The sequence below is a fragment of the Leptodactylus fuscus genome, chromosome 3 (genome assembly GCF_031893055.1).
Source record: "Leptodactylus fuscus isolate aLepFus1 chromosome 3, aLepFus1.hap2, whole genome shotgun sequence".
Taxonomy (NCBI): Eukaryota; Metazoa; Chordata; class Amphibia; order Anura; family Leptodactylidae; genus Leptodactylus; species Leptodactylus fuscus.
The window spans coordinates 151,804,465-151,824,139 of NC_134267.1; the positions used below are offsets into that span (position 1 = coordinate 151,804,465).

Sequence of the window (19,675 nt, forward strand, 5' to 3'; positions counted from 1 at the left end):
GCCCATGTCTACTTCCAGTTTTGGCAATACACTGCAAAGCTCATAATACGGTGCACTTGTAAGGACCTTACACTGCGAAAGCAAGATTTTACTGTGAAGATTTTACCACACGTCCTAAAAGATGCTGATAAACACTGGAAGGTAATGGGGACGGGATGACCTGAATATGATGGAGGGAGGAACTATAGGCAGTGTGTGAGGGGCGCTATAGGGAGCAGATTATGTGAGAGACAGAGGAGACATTTTGATAGAATAGGTAGGGCAGAAGAAAGCAGGTGGGGAACTTTGATAAATCTGAGGTCAGGGTGCATTCACACTGAGTAAACGCTAGCTTATTCTGAACGTAAAACACGTTCAGAATAAGCGGCGTCTAAAGCAGCTCCATTCATCTCTATGGGAGCCGGCATACGAGCGCTCCCCATAGAAATGAATGGGCTGCTTCTTTCACTCCGTGCAGTCCCATTGAAGTGAATGGGGAGTGCCGGCGTATACGGCAAGCTCTGCTCATGCCGGAGCGTACACGCCGGCACTCCCCATTCACTTCAATGGGACTGCACGGAGTGAAAGAAGCAGCCCATTCATTTCTATGGGGAGCGCTCGTATGCCGGTTCCCATAGAGATGAATGGAGCTGCTTTAGATGCCGCTTATTCTGAACGTGTTTTACGTTCAGAATAAGGTAGCGTTTACTCAGTGTGAATTCACCCTCATAAGTAGCTCTCAGCAGAAAAAATACCAGTTGAGGCCAAGGCCTCACATACAAGGACATAGCAAAAGTGCTACGGGAAAAAAAATGGCGGCAATGCATCGTGGTTTTTTCCCACAGAGCTTTTCACAAAGTCCACAGTGGTTTCCTCTGAGGACTTTCTGCTTCATTTACATGTACAGGGAAACTGCCAGCGTTTCCATAGGTATGATTAACATGCTGCAATTTCCAAAACCGCAGCTGTTTTGGAAATCATAGCGTCTCCGCTGTGTGTATTTTTCTGCAATGTGTTGATGGGATGCAGTGACAGTAAAATGTTGTGTTATTTTTCTGCAGTGTTTACTCCATTTGGGGCCCCAGCCATACACAGCAATCCATGCCAATAGAGAGAAAAAAAAAAAGGAAAGACACGGAGTAGACAACCATTACTATTGAAGGAACGGGCTTTCAGACAATAGAGTCAAAAAAAAAAAAAAAATCACTGGAGTGGATTTAGATTTTCTGGCAGCATTTGTTTCAATGAATATTGTAAAAAAAAATTAAAATACCCCCCCCCACACACACACACATTATACAACAGCCCATCGTCCGTACTCTAGCAAATCTCATCCACAATTTGCAGAAACATATATGCAGTGGAAAAGTTTTTGTAAATTGGAGAATGTCAATCACACCTATGGAAATTCCAGCAGTTTCCCTAAAGGTACAATAAGAAAAAAAATATGTTTTTGTACCATGTTAGCCAGTGGGTAAAAAATATAAAAAACAAAAACTTGAATCTTCAGTAGTGGATACCTTTTTTTTTTAATAGCCAACTAATAATGAAGACAGATTACAAGCTTTCGGGATAACTCTGATCCCTTCCTCAGGTATAGTATCTAATTCTGTATGGTCATGTGAATTCCATCAGTTCCCACTTGACAGTTTACTAGTCCTATGATGTGTCTTGGTTATCAGTTCTCAATTACATGTACATGATGCTCAGAGATGATTAAAAGAGAAAAATGAACAGTCCAAAATAGATTTCCATATTTAATTTGCATGAGGAAAAAATGCATATTATCAATTATACATCTTGATTCTGATAGCAGCACATAGATACAATGACATATGTTTTGTTTGGATGATGACTTATGATACACACATATCCTACACAATCATGGAGAACAGGAAACTTTAGCAGGATGAATGCATTACATTGTATTTAAAGGAGAACCAAGACCAGTGAAATGAAAACAGGTTTATTCTATGTAGGAGAAAGTAATCACATGTATATGGTAAGAAACTACTTAAACAGAAAGACATAACTAACATTAGTGCAAATAATGCATATGGTAATGCTTATTGTTAATCTGTAAATGCACCCCCCCAAATCAAAGCGTTAAAACAAATAAGCCCATCCAACTCATATCTTCCTAATATGACTGGTATATTATTTTGTATATACCTGTAGATGTTTCATGCTCTACATATATATATATGATCACTGAATGGCAAGATATCTGCTTGGTATTGTAACTTAGCTTCATTCACTTGAACAAAACTGAGTTGCAAACTGGCCATGTGACGGATGAACGTGACATCACATGGTCTGTGATCGGTGGGGGTGCAGCTGTCAGACCCCGCTGATCTAATATTTAAGTCCCAGAGAACTACTTATTGAGGACTTTTCACCACCTCTGCCAAGTCCATGTCTCTGCACCATTTAATAGGCGCTACTAAACAGATTCCTGCACAGCTGGACTTTTTTCTCTTGCCACACTGTTTCCAAGTAAACAGTGTAGATAGTACAGAGCCTAGACAGTATATCAGGTACTATATCTATCAGGTGGGTGGTGTTAAGGGATGTCATTCTGAGTTCTGACGCTCTCCACTCAACGTAGCTCTGAATCACACCCCTTTGCCTGCTCCTGGCTGACATTGGCCATGTGGTATTACATAGCCTACACAGGATATCAGGCACCAAAACTAATAGCACTGATTGCTCAAGAATGGTGGGGGTTAGAAAAAAAAAAATTAACCATGCTGGAATCAGTGTCGCTGCTCCTATTAACAGATGCTAAGAACTGCAGCTAGTGGTGAAAGATCCCCTTTAAGAGGATAAAAGACTAATTTGGTGTCAAGAGTTCTATGCCAGTGGATGTTCAGTACAGAGGATGTACTTCACACCAATTGAAAAAGTGCTTTATGTTCTACTATTGGAATCCATGATAATCTAACTCTTGTGGATTATAGCATTTTATAACTATACACCACTTAAAACATATCCCTCGAAATATCATATTGTAATAAGTTGAGATGTAGTATGGTTTACTATCTGTGAAGTAGCACCATAAGAATGTAATATAGGCATTTGTGTGGTTCTACCTGAAGATGCTGCATGAACCATAAAACACAGTAAACTATAACCTGGGGAAATAAAATGGAGGCAGCTATTTTGAGAGTCTGAGCACAATGGGCACCTTTACTGCCTTTCAATAGAAGTGGTTGTGTTATGTTACAACTATGCTGCGGCCACAGGGGGCAGTCTAGGGATGCTTCCACATGAAAGTGGTTATACCTGTAATTCCTTTACGTAGGTGTGTCACACCAAAATGCAGTGCAAACTACTAGCAGCAAGTTATATAGTTTTGTGGGAAAATTTACAGTGTAACTGTCACAGAATAGGAAAGCCCACTGGACTCTTATATGCAGAGATAGTGACAAGTTATATTGAATTTGTTTTCTCCATAATACTACATATCAATCTGCTCTGCTCCGACATCTCTGTAGCATGCTGCCTGCATTTTCAGTGTGACAGGCTTACTTCAATATTGTTCCATTAGATGGACAGAAATCCAAGTAGAGAAAATTCCTAGAAGCCTCTGTTCAGCCTTGTGAATTTGATACTACAGAGCCTACTCTCAGATTGCTAAACGGCCAAAAAGGCCAGCAGATCTTTACTAGATGTAGAGGTGTGTGTGTGTGTGTGTGTGTGTGTGTGTGTGTGTGTGTGTGTGTGTGTGTGTGTGTATCTATCTCAGGCATGCAAATTAGTTCTACTTGCTGGAAAAGCGACCATAGGCCCATAGGGTAGAAAAACTTAAGTTCTTAAAACTTAGGGTATATTCACACAGTGGAAAATGCATTTCGCGTGTGAACATACCGCGCGGCTAGCCGTGATGGAATGCCAATACAGTCCATCAGCGTCCGGTCGTGGAATTCCGCTCTGGATTAGGCCCGAATCAATAGGCCTAATCGGGATGGAGTCTCGTGCCGCAGCAAGATAGGTCATCTTGCTTTTTTTTCTCCGCTACTAGCTAGTGGAAAAAAGAAGCGAGCGGCTCCCATTGAAGTCAAAGGGAGCCATTTTGACAGTTGGATTTTGAGGCGGATTCCACGTAAAATCTGCTGCCAAAAAACTGTGTGTCAATATACCCTTAGGGCTAGTTCACACGGGGATCTGCGTGGACACATTCCATCGTGGCTGGGCCTAGTGTAGAGGGTACTGTCGCGAGGTGGACGCCACGGCTGAATCAGCCACGGAATCCACCTGAAGAAAGGGCAGCTTGCTTCTTTTTTCCGCGAGCGGGAACAAACCACTAGCGGAAGAAAGAACGCTAGCGGTCTACATAGAACTCTATTGTGAGGGGGCAGATTTTGCCCGGTGTGAACTAGTCCTTAGGGTTCTTAGAGCTTAACTTTTATTCCTTTTGTCAAAAACACGCACAAGTGACCCGGTCATTCAGTCAGGGTCACGTTCTGGAGCAGTCCATTATTGCACCTGTCTAGTGCCCTTTTGGCTTAGCAAGTATTAGCGGGAGAGGGTTTCATTAACTTATAAGCACCTACTATAGCCCTATTGGTTTTAGAATAATGCTCCTTGCTTTTCTTGGAAGAGGCAATAATTGATCTCAGTCCATTATACCACTGGGTCATTTTTCGCCTTCCAATAAACTGCACCTTCCTACACCCATATGATAATCTCTGCAAGGAGATATCCCTGTCCTTAGCTCTTTACATATAGCATGGAACATGTTTAACGCAAACAAGGCAGAATCATTCATTGTGTAATGTACTGATATAAAACAGAGTTAGTATAAGGATTCTGATGGGTGTTTATGCGGATAAATGTACTGTGCTTTGAAGGCTAAAGGAATAAATATACAATATGGTAATTTGTTCAAAAGCAGAAGCATAAACTAAACTACCTTAAGGTTAAGGCCCCAGATAGCGGAATACAATGTTCACATTTTTTTCCACAGCACTTTTGCTGTGTTTTTTTCTTTCTCTTTTAAAACTATTGGAAAAGCCCTCATGATTCTGCAGCTAAAATGAACAAGCTTCGATTTTCACAAATGTAGCTTTTTTCCCCCCTTACAATGTATTGTTTCCCCTCTAAGTTTCCACTACATGGGTCCTTAACCTAAGCTAGTTTTTCTCAGAGAGGGCTAATTCCGAATCACAGTCTATGTGCTCTGTCCTTTCTAAAAAAAATCCAATGATGGATTGGGAGACAGCATAATACCTGCTGTCTCCCGATCCATCAAACACTTATATTGGCAGTGTTTGACTTTGCTATGTATAATCTAAATGTAATTAACCACAAACAGCTTACAATAGTATAAAATACTAAAAAGAATAATTCCTTACCAATCTCCTGTTGCTCCCATGCCAATCTCCTGTTGCTCCCTTCTCTGGCTCCCAGCCAGTCGTTGCTTACAGGGCCCCAGTTATGACGTGACATGTTGACACATGACGTCTGCAGTCAATAACCATCAACACACTGATAGGCTGCAATGGTCACATGTAAAGTTGAAATAACATTGCTGGGGCTGGGTAAACAGAGACTGGCAGGGAGTCAGAGAAGTCTCAGCATGCTATTGTCTATCATTGCTAGCTGTTTGTAAAAACTCTGACAGGAATGTTTCATCAGAAAATGACTGATTTTTTTTTTTTTTAACCCAACTTTTCATGCCAAACATATTTTAAGAATCTTTTTTTATGCCATATCACCATCCACATTTTAAAGTACTAAAGACTACAATTTTTACTCTGACCACTATGTCTAATAATAGACTGACATTTTCCAATTCTTTAGTTTCCTTCACAGCAGTCACCTCATTTACACCAAAAACTGGTTTACAATTGAAAGTAACAACTCACTAAGCCATCATTGCTTCCATCATTGACAACAGATTATGTCACAGTTTATCTCCCTTCCCATGTGTAGATATCTAATAGCCTATAGCTATAGGGTTATGTGTAAATTGGTGTTAACAGAGCAGAGAAGCAGGCAAGGTGGCAGCGCCCATTATCATGTACAAAAAAACAGAATAAAAATCTATAATCAGAAAATAAGAATAGTTAAAAAAAATTGATATTCTCTATCCGGTTTTAATAAAAACATTTTTTTTAGTTATACATTCCTAGTAATAGAGTCAGGATCCAAACATATCTTCTAAATTCGCCGACCATTAGAACACAGGTCCCAGGCCCCCCAAACTGAATGGAGTAGCAGTTCATGGGACTGGCACAGATAGGCAAGCTCTGCACTCTGCTGCCTCAGTCAGCCCCATAGACTTTGAATAGAGCAGTAATGTGAATGTATGAGAACCACTCCATTCAAGGGAGGGGACACAGGACCCCAAGCAATCACTTATCTCCTATCCTGCAGGCAATCCCTTTAAGAAGCCTCTAAAACCATATGTCAGAGTTTCCAGTAGTAGACGTATAGTATTTCACTTTAAGGAGACTTTACCTAGAAAAGAGTTTAAAACATTCTTTGGATTGACATTTTTGAAAATGAAATGACATAATCTAATAGAATTATTAAGAGATGAAAATGGCGCCTTCATTTGATCAGAATAATTTTCACGGACTTGTATAGAAATTTCCAGTAACATCTAATTGTGTACAAATCTACCATCCATAAGAACAACTTCCAGCAGGCCGCCTTAATCCTGACATTTGCTTCTGCACCAAACATTTATTTAGTTGAGCACCAGCTGCAGAGTCACAAAGTTCTCAATGACTTACCGTACTGACGTGAGACAATGGAAGCCCAAAGCAATTCATTTATTACCATAAAAGAAATCTAATTTCAACATGTAGACAAATTAAATAGACAATGCAAACATAAAATGGTCATTAAGGCTCATGTTCTCCCTTAAAACTAAAAATGATCAAAGCAGCATATGAAATAGTAATTTACCGTCTCAAAATTTGCAAAGTCCTGCACAATCAGGATTAAAAAGTTCATGTTGTTCTTGACAGATCCAATCTATGCTGGATATGTAAAAACAAGACAGCACACAGACTACACATCAAGTCTTAATGTAAGCATGTGAAAGTCTCAGAAAAACTTGTCATCAATCCTAAAGTGAGGCCTGGTTACATCGTCGGGGTTAATGAAGACAGAGATGGATTTTCCTGGGTTCTCAGTCACTAGTTGTTGGAGTTTTTTGGCTAACCGGTCATCGGGTTGGTTATTGTCTCCGCCATCAGACTGTGGTGATGGTATGCTGGTAGTGCTCCCCCTCCTTTGGATATCCATGGTGAGCCGGTTTGCCGCCTTGACATGTTCTATGGCCGTTCGGAGGTGTTCTGCTGGATCTGACCTGACAGAAGAGAGCTTCCTAGCGTGTAACATAACAGTCTCCTCGGAAAGGTGCTCTAGCATATTGCACTGTGGAATGAAGTAATTGGGGCACATTTTGTTGACTAAGCAATGCTGCAGATCATCAATAAGTCCCAAAAGGAAATGGGCAGCGTAATCGTCTTGAGCCAAGTAATTAGCTGGAAGTCTATCACAAGCCCATAGCATCATACTACGGAGATGGTATGGACTGATAGCTTTTGGTCTTGATAAAAGCTTTATGATTATGGCTTTACAAGCTTGATAGGCTTGCATTAAGCTACTGGAAATGCATTTCTTCAGCTGTACTTCACTTCTGGCAAATGACAACCTCCATTCATTATCTTTCTTACCCTTATAGGAGCATGCTGGCACTAAGTAAAAGCCGCTAATTACTTCTTCTTCTGTGATCTTGCCATCCCAGAAATGGTTTTCCATTAGCCAACTTTGAGCTACAGCTGGCCAACCTTTGAAAGAGACCACAGGAACAATATCGTACATCATGCGACTGCTACCAACACCTAAAATAATTGTAATAATCGTGCCGTTCTTTTCTACCTTCTCCACCTTGGGCATCCCTCTTTGAGGTTTCTTCTGAATCTCCGACAATACAATGCTGATTGATTCATGGAACCAGTCTGCAACTTTTGTAGGGGAGAAAAAATAGTTAGTAGCCCCATTGATATGGTCAACTATTGTACAACAATCTTTCCATTTGGAGATAGTTCCTTCATCAAAGAGTCGAAGGCTAAGCCATGAATGACAAAGGGCAGAATGACGCATATCCAGGGTGACAGGCTGGTTTCGGTCATGAAGTTTTAAAGCTGGCACAAGTAGAGTAAAATCCATGTCATAGTCTGTTCCACGGGCATAAACATTTAACTCATCAAGATCCAGGTCAACGACTCCTTCTCGAACGCCGCCAGAAAGCAGCAAATACTCATTGGCTACAGGCAACTTCTGGTCTAGTTTCTGAACCATACCTGAAAAGACAACAAGGAAACAGGTTAGTATACAAGCAACACAAATGTAGTGATATCACAAGAAGGAATAGTTTTACAAAAATAAATGACTATTACAAGTTTGTAAAGTTTATGCAAAGGTTGGATAAGTATAAGTAGTGAACACAATGTGATAAAAGAAAAAAAATATATGGGTCTCCTAGATTTAAAAAAAAAACAAAAAACAAAACAAAAATTAAGACTGTGTCTGTGCAAAAAAACAACAAAAACAGTTTCCAGGTAAACACCAGTGGTTACCTTAAAAAAACCCATTGAATGGGTTTTAAAACTGACCGCCGGCAAGCCGTCCCCTGTCCAGTTTCCCCGGGGTTTAGAACGAAAACCCATGAGCGGACAGCAGATACCTAATAAGTTTATTTATTTATTTTATTTTGCTTTATTTGTTGATTTTGAACCTGAATCTTGATCCCCAGTACGATGTACTGGAATACTTCTTTGAGCTAATTTAATACACTCCCCTCTTATTTCATGCAACAAAATATAGCTAAGCTGGTGGTGGTCAAGACAAGCACAGATTCTAAAGCACCATGGAATTAATGGTGCTATATAAATAATAATAAGATTCTCTATGTGCAATAGGCAGCCAAGATGCTGTTGAATGGCCTCCTGGCTGCCATGACAACTTCTCGGACCCCGGGATCTCATTTTCCAACTCCAGCAGCTAGTCCCGGGTCCTGGTTATATAAAACAGCAGGGAACTGGAAGCCATGTAGCAGGCAACATTTTTGTGACTGCGACATGACAGTGTTGTATTACATGGATGGATATTCCTCTTAATGGCCACCTTGTAATACTACATACTAGTTGTTGTAGGGAACTGCTGTTTACCTTGGAAAAAAGTGAGTGTGTAGGGAAAGGGGGGGATTACTGGGGATGTCTGGAGCCAGTCCACTGTCAATCTGTTGAGAACCATGGTTGTCTGTGATGAGTAAGCACCATTTTACAATCTATGCGTACAAGCTACTTCTACTCCCCTCTTATTTCATGCAATAAATTACAGATACCGCTCTAGAAGACAAGCAATTGGTCAGTACTAGTAAACAAGCATTCCGCTGACACAGCAAGTACACTGTTAACATTTCATGGCCATGCAGGTTGCTTATGACGCTAATAATGAAGCTTAGCGCAATGTAAATTTTAGGAATCCTCTTGGGGCTGACAGACAGTGAAATGCCATGGCTTTCACATTGGCATTTTAGTATATCTAATTAGCTAAACGAAGCAGAGCAGGTGGCACTGCTGATGTCGACGCGTTCCATGCTCTTTGAAGCAGCTGCATGCAGAAGCAGCCTCCTCAGATCAATGCCAGTTCTATCTGCCATGTTCTCAAGCTCTTAAACATCAATTAAGAAAACTTTCAACTTGGAAGACAATCGATATAAAGATAAGCCAAGTGCATTAAGAGTAACTGAAGCTAATGGACATACTTCCTCAAATGTGTTTTTTAATGTTTTACCCCTCAATCAATTTGTATCTGAGCCCGACCCATATAGCAAGACTGGTTAGATGGGCAATGCAGCAAATACAACCCCCGCCACATCTGTATTCAGTATTTTGTTTGAGAAGTCCGCTTGGGGACCCCCCCGAATGGAATATCGAACACATTAACAAGCGGTGAGCTTAGAAAAGCATGTGGACCCCATAGATTATAATAGGGTCCGTGTGTTTTCCGCGCACTGTCCACACGTAACATGTGGAGAGAAAAGTATTTCATGATATACTTTTCTCTCCACATGACTCGTGTGAACACCATGCAGAAAACACACGGACCCCATTATGGTCTATGGGGACCATGTGCTTTCAATGCTAACTGCTAGTCAATGCGTTCGGTATTCCGTTCAGGGGTCCCCAAGCAGACTTCCCAAATGGAATACCGAATGCAGATGTGAACAAGGCCTTAGACAACAGAATTTTATTTATTTATTTTTTTTACAAATGATAGAAAGCAAATGCTACATGCATATGGAACTGCTCATAGTATCGGGGCAGTGTGGTGGTTCAGTGGTTAGTACTATTACCCAAGGGATCCGTCTACATGGATTATGTGTAATCTCCCAATGTTTATGTGGAATTCCTCCAAAATACCAAAATTATACTGATGGGTAAACATTGGTATGAACACTGTGGGTGTGTGTGGGAGTATAGATGCTTTTTTATGACCATCATTGCCATCTCGGAACTTTTACTCTCACTTGATATGTCTTTTAAGCATAGTGTGTGGCTGCTGCGGCCAGTGGTTGACAACAGAAGTCACATGCCAGAACAACATTGCTGACAGATCAGAAAGAACGGCACTGGATCAGTGAGGAAATGAAGAGGTAAGTAGTGTTTTTCTTTCTTTCCGTTGATAAGAATAAATAAAGAGAAGCAAATGTTAAGAAAATGAACAACCCCTTTAACACGGTCCTCACTGAGTGGCAAAATTACTGCAAAGGAACCAGCTGTGATGTTGTTGCCACATACAGTCCTATGAAAAAGTTTGGGCACCCCTATTAATCTTAATCATTTTTAGTTCTAAATATTTTGGTGTTTGCAACAGCCATTTCAGTTTGATATATCTAATAACTGATGGACACAGTAATATTTCAGGATTGAAATGAGGTTTATTGTACTAACAGAAAATGTGCAATATGCATTAAACCAAAATTTGACCGGTGCAAAAATATGGGCACCTCAACAGAAAAGTGACATTAATATTTAGTACATCCTCCTTTTGCAAAGATAACAGCCTCTAGTCGCTTCCTGTAGCTTTTAATCAGTTCCTGGATCCTGGATGAAGGTATTTTGGACCATTTCTTTCTACAAAACAATTCAAGTTCAGTTAAGTTTGATGGTCGCCGAACATGGACAGCCCGCTCTCAAATGATCTGAAAACAAAGATTGTTCAACATAGTTGTTCAGGGGAAGGATACAAAACGTTGTCTCAGAGATTTAACCTGTCAGTTTCCACTGTGAGGAACATAGTAAGGAAATGGAAGACCACAGGGACAGTTCTTGTTAAGCCCAGAAGTGGCAGGCCAAGAAAAATATCAGAAAGGCAGAGAAGAAGAATGGTGAGAACAGTCAAGGACAATCCACAGACCACCTCCAAAGAGCTGCAGCATCATCTTGCTGCAGATGGTGTCACTGTGCATCGGTCAACTATACAGCGCACTTTGCACAAATAGAAGCTGTATGGGAGAGTGATGAGAAAGAAGCCGTTTCTGCACGTACGCCACAAATAGAGTTGCCTGAGGTATGAAAAAGCACATTTGGACAAGGCAGCTTCATTTTGGAAACAAAAATTGAGTTGTTTGGTTATAAAAAAAAGCCGTTATGCATGGCGTCCAAAAAGAAACAGCATTCCAAGAAAAACACATGCTACCCACTGTAAAATTTGGTGGAGGTTCCATCATGCTTTGGGGCTGTGTGGCCAATGCCGGCACCGGGAATCTTGTTAAAGTTGAGGGTCGCATGGATTCCACTCCGTATCAGCAGATTCTTGAGAATAATGTTCAAGAATCAGTGACGAAGTTGAAGTTACGCCGGGGATGGATAGTTCAGCAAGACAATGATCCAAAACACCGCTCCAAATCCTCAGGCATTCATGCAGAGGAACAATTACAATGTTCTGGAATGGCCATCCCAGTCCCCAGACCTGAATATCATTGAACATCTGTGGGATGATTTGAAGCGGGCTGTCCATGCTCGGCGACCATCTAACTTAACTGAACTTGAATTGTTTGTCCAAAATACCTTTATCCAGGATCCAGGAACTGATTAAAAGCTACAGGAAGCGACTAGAGGCTGTTATCTTTGCAAAAGGAGGATCTACTAAATATTAATGTCACTTTTCTGTTGAGGTGCCCATACTTTTGCACCGGTCAAATTTTGGTTTAATGCATATTGCACATTTTCTGTTAGTACAATAAACCTCATTTCAATCCTGAAATATTACTGTGTCCATCAGTTATTAGATATATCAAACTGAAATGGCTGTTGCAAATACCAAAATATTTAGAACTAAAAATGATTAAGATTAATAGGGGTGCCCAAACTTTTTCATAGGACTGTAAGTCCAGTCCTTGCGTTCCCACAGCAAACTGCGTCCATCACCCAGTAAGTAGTGCTGTAAGAACCTACGTGTTTTGGACACAAGTGTCCTTAGTCATGGCTAAATGTTACTTTCAGCCTACTGCTTTTATGCTTTGAAAGTCTCCATGTTTTTCTACTTGCTGAGAGCAGGATTAAATTTGTGCCTTTGCTGACATTAGTGTCAGAAAAGATGAACTTCTTTCTAGTGTTGCAGATGGAGTGTTTCTCCACTAGATGGAGCCTTACATCACTTTATAAATACATACTGTATGCCGAGACTTGTCAAGCCACAGTAACCCCCCAGGCAGATTTACTGAAAACCTTATTAATTGTTAAACTGATTAAGATATTCTTTGTCGACAGGCCTATTACTAGATCAATTAGGATCAGTTGTCTCAGTAAATCTTGTATTAACCATTGTTCTAGGTTTAATAGGAAAGCCTGCTGAACATTAAAATAATGTGGTATTAAAATGTAAAAGCTTTGCATAATCCATAGAGTTTATAGAAAAAAGTAGAACGACTATTCACTTGTATATTAAATGTTGTTCATCTGTAAGCTCTGAATTCTAAATGAAGGTATTTACATGGTACGGGGCATAGGCTTAAAGCTCACGGTACAATCCCCTCGCCTGTGATCTATTATTAGATGTGAGCGGCTCCACATGGGCTTGGCGTCACACAGACTGGCTCAATGCGACCATACAAATTTGTAAAAATGGCAAAAGTCACATCCCGTATGTACTGACAGTAAAGTCTGCTGAAACCAGAGCTTAATATGGATCTGTGTTGGTATACTATTACCAATGTGTGCCATCTCTAAATATATCCCACAGCATACAGTAAGTGCAATGTACACAACTGCCAATGGCATACTCAGAACCAATTGTAGGCAAAAATGATTGGCATCAGGGTCTGTAAAAGTAGATTTACATATACTTCCTTACCACTAGCAATGTATATTATTTTCCCGAAATCAGTGCTCAAGCAATGGGCCTTTCGTCACTTAGCCTCCTTCTATGGTATACTGTAGGTGTCTAGAAATACAGTATGTATCTGACAGGTAAAATACTGTGTTATGGAGCCATTCTCCAACAGTGCACCATGTGGCGGCACACAGAGGACCTGTGGACACAAGTAGAGTATCCACAGTGAGCCAGGTGAAGCGTGTGCATATTATAACATAAGCACATAAAGTAGGTGGTGGGAATGAGAATGGCCGTGCCAATAATGGTACCGAATTTATGAGAACAGTATAGAATAAACTGGTTCATATCTTCTTTATACCATGCTATGGCAGCATACTTATATGGTAATATTTTCTGCCAAAATATAGTACAAGTTATAAATAAATTTGGAACAGCAATGTTTACCTATGACCCTTTCATGCATTGTTTTTTCCTCCCGTTTCTAGTGAATTTAGTGTGATAAATGTGTCCTTATGGGGTCGTCCAGCCAGCTAGGATTTTTTTAAACCACATCTTTAAAGGGAGTGTGCCACTAGGGTGAAGCATATTAAACCAGCAGCACAGATAGTTACGTCAGGCTCACCTGAATGTAATACCGTTTTCCCCCATGAAAAATTGTGAGATTAATTTAATTCATAATATGCAAATGAGCGGTCATGGAGGATAGCTCTGTTGCTCTGAACGGTTATACCCCACACTGCTCTAATACACCCTCCTTCCCCTCTCCCTTCTTTGAGTGACTGGGCCAGGTGAGATTTCAGTTTCGCTCCCAGGACCTGTCGCTCAATGAGAGCCTGGGAAGGAGAGCAGTGTGGGGTGGAGCGGTTTGAATTAAAGGGATATCTTCATAACAAAGGCATGAATTTTTATGGGGAATACCTGACATATATAACAGTGTTGCTGATTTTATATGCTTCACCCTGGTCACAGACTCACTAAAAAAAAAGGAAAATAAAGTAATATTCCCATGGGTGATGAACCTTTGCTTCTGTTCTGAAGCTCGCAGGTTCACCTCTTGTCTCTGCAGCCTGGTCTTCTGTAAAGACATCCTGACACAGACATGAGCACATCAATCACTAGCACAAGATTCACTTCCATGGTGTTGATGCTTTATGTGTCTGGGTCTTCGCTTGCAGCCAGGATGGAGAGAGACCAGCAGGGGTCCTGGAAGGCATCGGAACAAGAGCAGAGGATTATCAGTACACAATTACTTTGATTATTTTCTAGGATTCTAAGTGGTTTTGGCCGGTCAAATGAACAACCTGGTTTTGGAGATGTATGTTAAGACTTCTTTTATAACTACTGATCAATTCTATTTATCTATCTACAGTTAAAACATTGGTGTGACACAAAAACTCAGTGTAGCCCTAGTCTAGGAGAAGACAGGATTTATTCAAGGAAACGTGGACTTCATTATTGGTACTTGAGGAGAAAAAGACAATTACAATGTGATGGACATTTACAATGTTCAAGTAATACAACAAAATGACCACTGGGAGGCATATTTGCACTAACTAAACTGGATGGTACAGGTAGGCAGCCCAGGAGTCTCCTCAATCCATACATAGGAATGTGAAGCAAGTACTCTATGTACTGTGTATTCCTAATAAAGTATACTACTACTGTGGGTCTCCAAAAAACGGTGTGATGGCCTTCTATAACTTAGTTTCACCTAACAAAAAGCACAAAGTTCTAATTTTGTAACGCTTCATGTGCACCGCTGCCATGGCATCAGTTTATACAGCGCCTATGGTGACTGTGACATATTATTATGGTCAGCTTTGTATGGTGAGTCTTCACTTATCATGCTATGCTATTCTGGTTGTCATATACCACTGGAGACATTGCAAAAGAACACAAGTGTAAACAGGGCCTAATGTACCCGGTGTCAGGGAGTACATCATGACAGCAAGTCTCAGAAGCATTCATTCCTTGGATACCCAACCTGCGCAAGAACAAGAAGTGTCTATAAATTGTACCGTCCTCCTAAGACCTAGCATATAAATGGCACAGATCTGCAAGGGTAAGCAGACTTGCAGACTCCTGGTAAAACACAAGCTATTTGGGGGCAGTTTGTGTCTCAGCCTGCATTGGTAAACTACATTTTGCTATAAACAGCATCATATACGGTATACTGAGCGCTTTGTAATACACTATACTGAATGAGCCAAGGCATTGTCTGACAATGGAGAAATACAAACCTGGGGAAATGCTTCCCTGTCTGGATTTCTATATAACCAACAATGTAATACAGATACTGTCATAGCTTATTGCATAATATGTATCAGCAATAATTAAAGCAATGTCTTCTATTCACTGCAGAAATGGTTAATGTGCCTTTAACCGCACAATCTGCGACTTGCCAGCAGAGGGCAGCAGTACAGTTTATATTTATACATTCATAAAATGCAAGTCATCTTATCAGCTTGGAGATCTGGCTAGATTTCATTTTAATATTAAAAGTTTGGGGATGTAAAAGCTTTTACCGCACAATGAATTCCAATTTAAATATTGCATGATTTTCTCTACACGGATATAAAATGGGTCAGAGCTTCGTGTTCCAGGACAAGATTAGTTTATAGTGGTAAAAAAACAAACCCTATTTAATAAAAGGAACCATTCACAGCTCAGTCTCAAAGGAAGATCAGTTGTTCCCGTTGTTTTTTTTTTTTTTTAGTCATCAAATTGATTTTCCTATATAGGGTGAAATAAACAAGGCTTTCATGGTCTATTTCCTGCCCCCCTCCCAGCAAGACATCACAGGGCCCACAACAAAATGGAAATCACCATTAGCATATCAAGGAACGGGTGATTTATTGAGGGGATAATGCGCTGGATAGTAGGAGAATTTGCAGTTCTACCCCACAATAAGACATCATGGGGCTGCAGGGCATGAAACGGCGAGGGTCGGCGTCTAGAATCCTCTTCCACAGGTTTAACCTCATCAATGCCACAGCATATTTCTAGCCTGCAGAAACAGCGATTTCCTGACAGTAGACAGATATAGGTCATAAGAAACCTTTAGGAAATATTTCCTTGAATTCTACATTCATTTTTCAGGAATAAATATATGGACGCTCATAAAAAGCCATATAGCAGCCATGTGAATAAAGCTCCCAACAGCGCACTCAATGTGATGAGTCTGGTCCTCAAGAGTGAAAAAACGTAATAAATCCACTAAAACCAAATCAACCCTAAGGATGAGGACACAGGGCTAAAGTGCTATAGATTTTCTGCAGCAGACAATCTGCAGCATTTCTGCTACCAATTTGCTATGAAAATTACCATGTTGCAGATTTCTTTTCTGCAATGTGTGCATGGAGTTTACTAAAATCTATTTTGCAGGGATCCCACCCATCATAATAAATGCAGCATTTCCGCTTTGTGTGTCCACAGGGGTTCTCTACAACAAGGTGTCGCTAAGTGGTAATCACAAAACCTACAAGTGCCAGAAAATGGCTAATACTGCAGTTTGTAAATCCCGTTTTCAGTCGCATAATCACGGTTTTCAAGTGTACAAATTCTCCAAAAAAAAAGTAAAGAAATTGCTACATGGTTTTAGGGAGAAAGTAATGGGGAAATATGAAATCAACAGATGCAATCCATCAGTGCTCCCAGCAGAAATGGATGAGGGGTATTAGAGTACCATGAAGATCAATAGGCTTAAAGGTTTAGGCACCTCAGTGATTCTTAATACATGATCAATACAAAGAAGAAAGCAGAGCCACAATAGTGAAGGAAGATTCATTAGAGAAGGGGCTACCAGGGGCCAATTAGTCATGCTTGATGGGTCCTGCAGTGTTTGTAGGGCTAACAATGACCACAGCATTGTGTGGCTGCACTGTATAACTGCGGAAATACTAGACCGCATGTGAACAAATGTAGAATGAGAATACATAGATGTTCTTTAGTGTAACTGTACTGCCACAATATCAAAAAGGATGTCAATAAATGTGAACAGAACCAGAATCCCATAATAGAGATGCACATATATGCCAAAATACAGACCTGGACCAAGCATCTGATGCAAAATGAAGTCTCCTTTATTGACTCAAACATTCTGACCCTTCCAATGGCGTGGTCTTTCTCAGGCATAAAAGATTTCAATTTTGCACAGGTTTTATGGTAGAAGTCGTGGCATAATAGGAGATGCTGAGGTACCGAGGAAACACTCCTACCCAAATGCAAGAGCTTCAATTAACCTTATAGGGGTTGTAGGATTACGCAAATATGATCGCATCGTCCCTGTGCACAAATATGATATTGCATCTCAAATCTATTATAGCATATGATACAGAGTTGCAATATTTTTTTCCCATCCTGTACAACTCCATAACATCTATCCACAGAATAGGGAACGATTGTTGGGGGTTTCCACTATCAGTAACCAGAAATGGGGTTTCAGGTTCCGATTCTATGTTATCACTTGGCCATAATGAAGGCTGTTTGATAACATGGGCAGCTCCATTTAAAGTCTATGGGAATGACAGATACCTGGACATGGTGGTATGCTACATACACAACAGATGTACATTAAATGTCATCCATATAATGCACGGAGGAGTGCTTTCTGTACCCTATAACTGCTTCACAGCTCTTACAGTAAAGACCCCTTTCCTTCTCTCCACCTGTATAGGACACCACCATCTTTTAGGTGTCTTTCACCTCTTATACATCACTCATACACTTACACAACCTATCTTTTACCTCCCTCTCGAGGCTGAATAAATGTAATAAACCTCCAGACATATGCCAGATTATGAGAAAAGCATCTATATGAGAAATAAATACCATCATGCTCAGTAATGCCAGGTAATTTGTATACAGAGTAAGGCGAACAGCAAAATCTATAGAATTTCCTAGAAAAGTTAATCTTCTTTTCCATGTAGTTCTAATACATGTTGTGCTCCCTAAGGCTCGGTGAGATAAAGCAGCACTGTTCATTCCTAGAACACAGTGCACATTCTGCTATAGGAAACGTTTGCTAGTTACACAATATTGCTGTCTTTTCCCAGTTTTCATTAGTTTTATATTTTACAAAGAAATCTTCATTGGGAGCAGTTATACACAAGAGCAGATGCTGAATATTACTACAGAATATTATAGCATGGCGAGATGAAATAACCTTCTAGTTAACTATAGACAGCATTATTACATTGTTTATTCCTTTCTGCATTTCATATTAGTAACATAATCCATTCATTTACAGGACAGGCCTAACCAAAAAGGGGCAGAAGGACCTATGCGCCCTTTCAGGCTCCTTGACCCACATGCCAATGCAACCTCTGCACCCAATATGTTATTATTTGTATGTACAACATAGATTTCCAGTAGGCTCCTATTATAGGCGCAATGTGAATCTCCTGGGCCCCAGTGCTTTGTTCAATCCTGGAGAATTCTTATGTTGCATGGAGGTCTTTGCCCCCACCCAGGCTTCAGGATTCAGAAGCGATTGCTACCTCTGCCCTTCCTACAGATACACTCTTGGCCCCTATTACTCTGCCTGCTGCAATATGCAGCGCTGATAATCTCATAGTAACAATGGCATAAAGCAGAACCAACAGAGGCATGCAGCATAATAAGTATAATGAAGATCGTAATAAAACATTAATAAGGACAGGCCCACGATCCCTCGCTATAGCACATTAATAGGTTGCTGAAGGATTAGTGCTAGTAAAATATTTTGCTGACAATTCTCTTTAAAGAGTAACTGCATTAACGGAGCTAATCTGTCTACTGGAAGTTTCTTAAGTGCTTTATAGTGTGCACTATACTGAAAAAGCAGCTTGCAGTGCATTGCCTTAGAATGCATTATAGGGTCCCCTATCTCTGCAACAATACAGAAACTACTGAACGGAGACTATGGTTAACAACTTTCCATCTCCCTGGATGCAATAGTGAAATGTACAGATTCTAGCAGCGGGAATATGGATCCTCAATGCAATGAGCAGCTTCTCCTGCACAGTCAGCTATTTTGGTCTCCGACATTCAGGTTTTTTCCATGTCCAAATTTCAGAGTAAAGATGAACTTTTAAGAACTACACATGAAATAAATTGGTATAAAACTAAAGTGTCCAAAACTATAGCCAATTCCTAACTCCTAGCTACATTGGTGTGTGTGTGGGGGGTATTTAACTATTTGTTATTGTCTATGCAGCGTAGACTTCAGTTTTAATTGCAGCAATGCTGGTCAAGTGCGACCCTAAGCACCAGATCTGATAAAGGGCAGATTGGTGGATTAGACCTATCCCAGGAAGCCATGACACATGCAAAGAGATATAGGGACACCACA

General features: G+C 40.4%; 1 protein-coding gene across 1 annotated transcript in view; it reads right to left on the reverse strand.

Moving 5' to 3' along the window:
• Positions 1–1,723: 1,723 nt before the first annotated feature.
• MB21D2 (Mab-21 domain containing 2) overlaps positions 1,724–19,675 on the reverse strand; it is a 67,879-nt gene continuing 49,927 nt past the window's right edge. Inside the window, exon 2 of the mRNA XM_075268552.1 lies at positions 1,724–8,303. Within this exon, the coding sequence (XP_075124653.1) occupies positions 7,039–8,303 (1,265 nt within the window). The 3' untranslated portion in view covers positions 1,724–7,038. The remainder of the gene's footprint in view (positions 8,304–19,675) is intronic.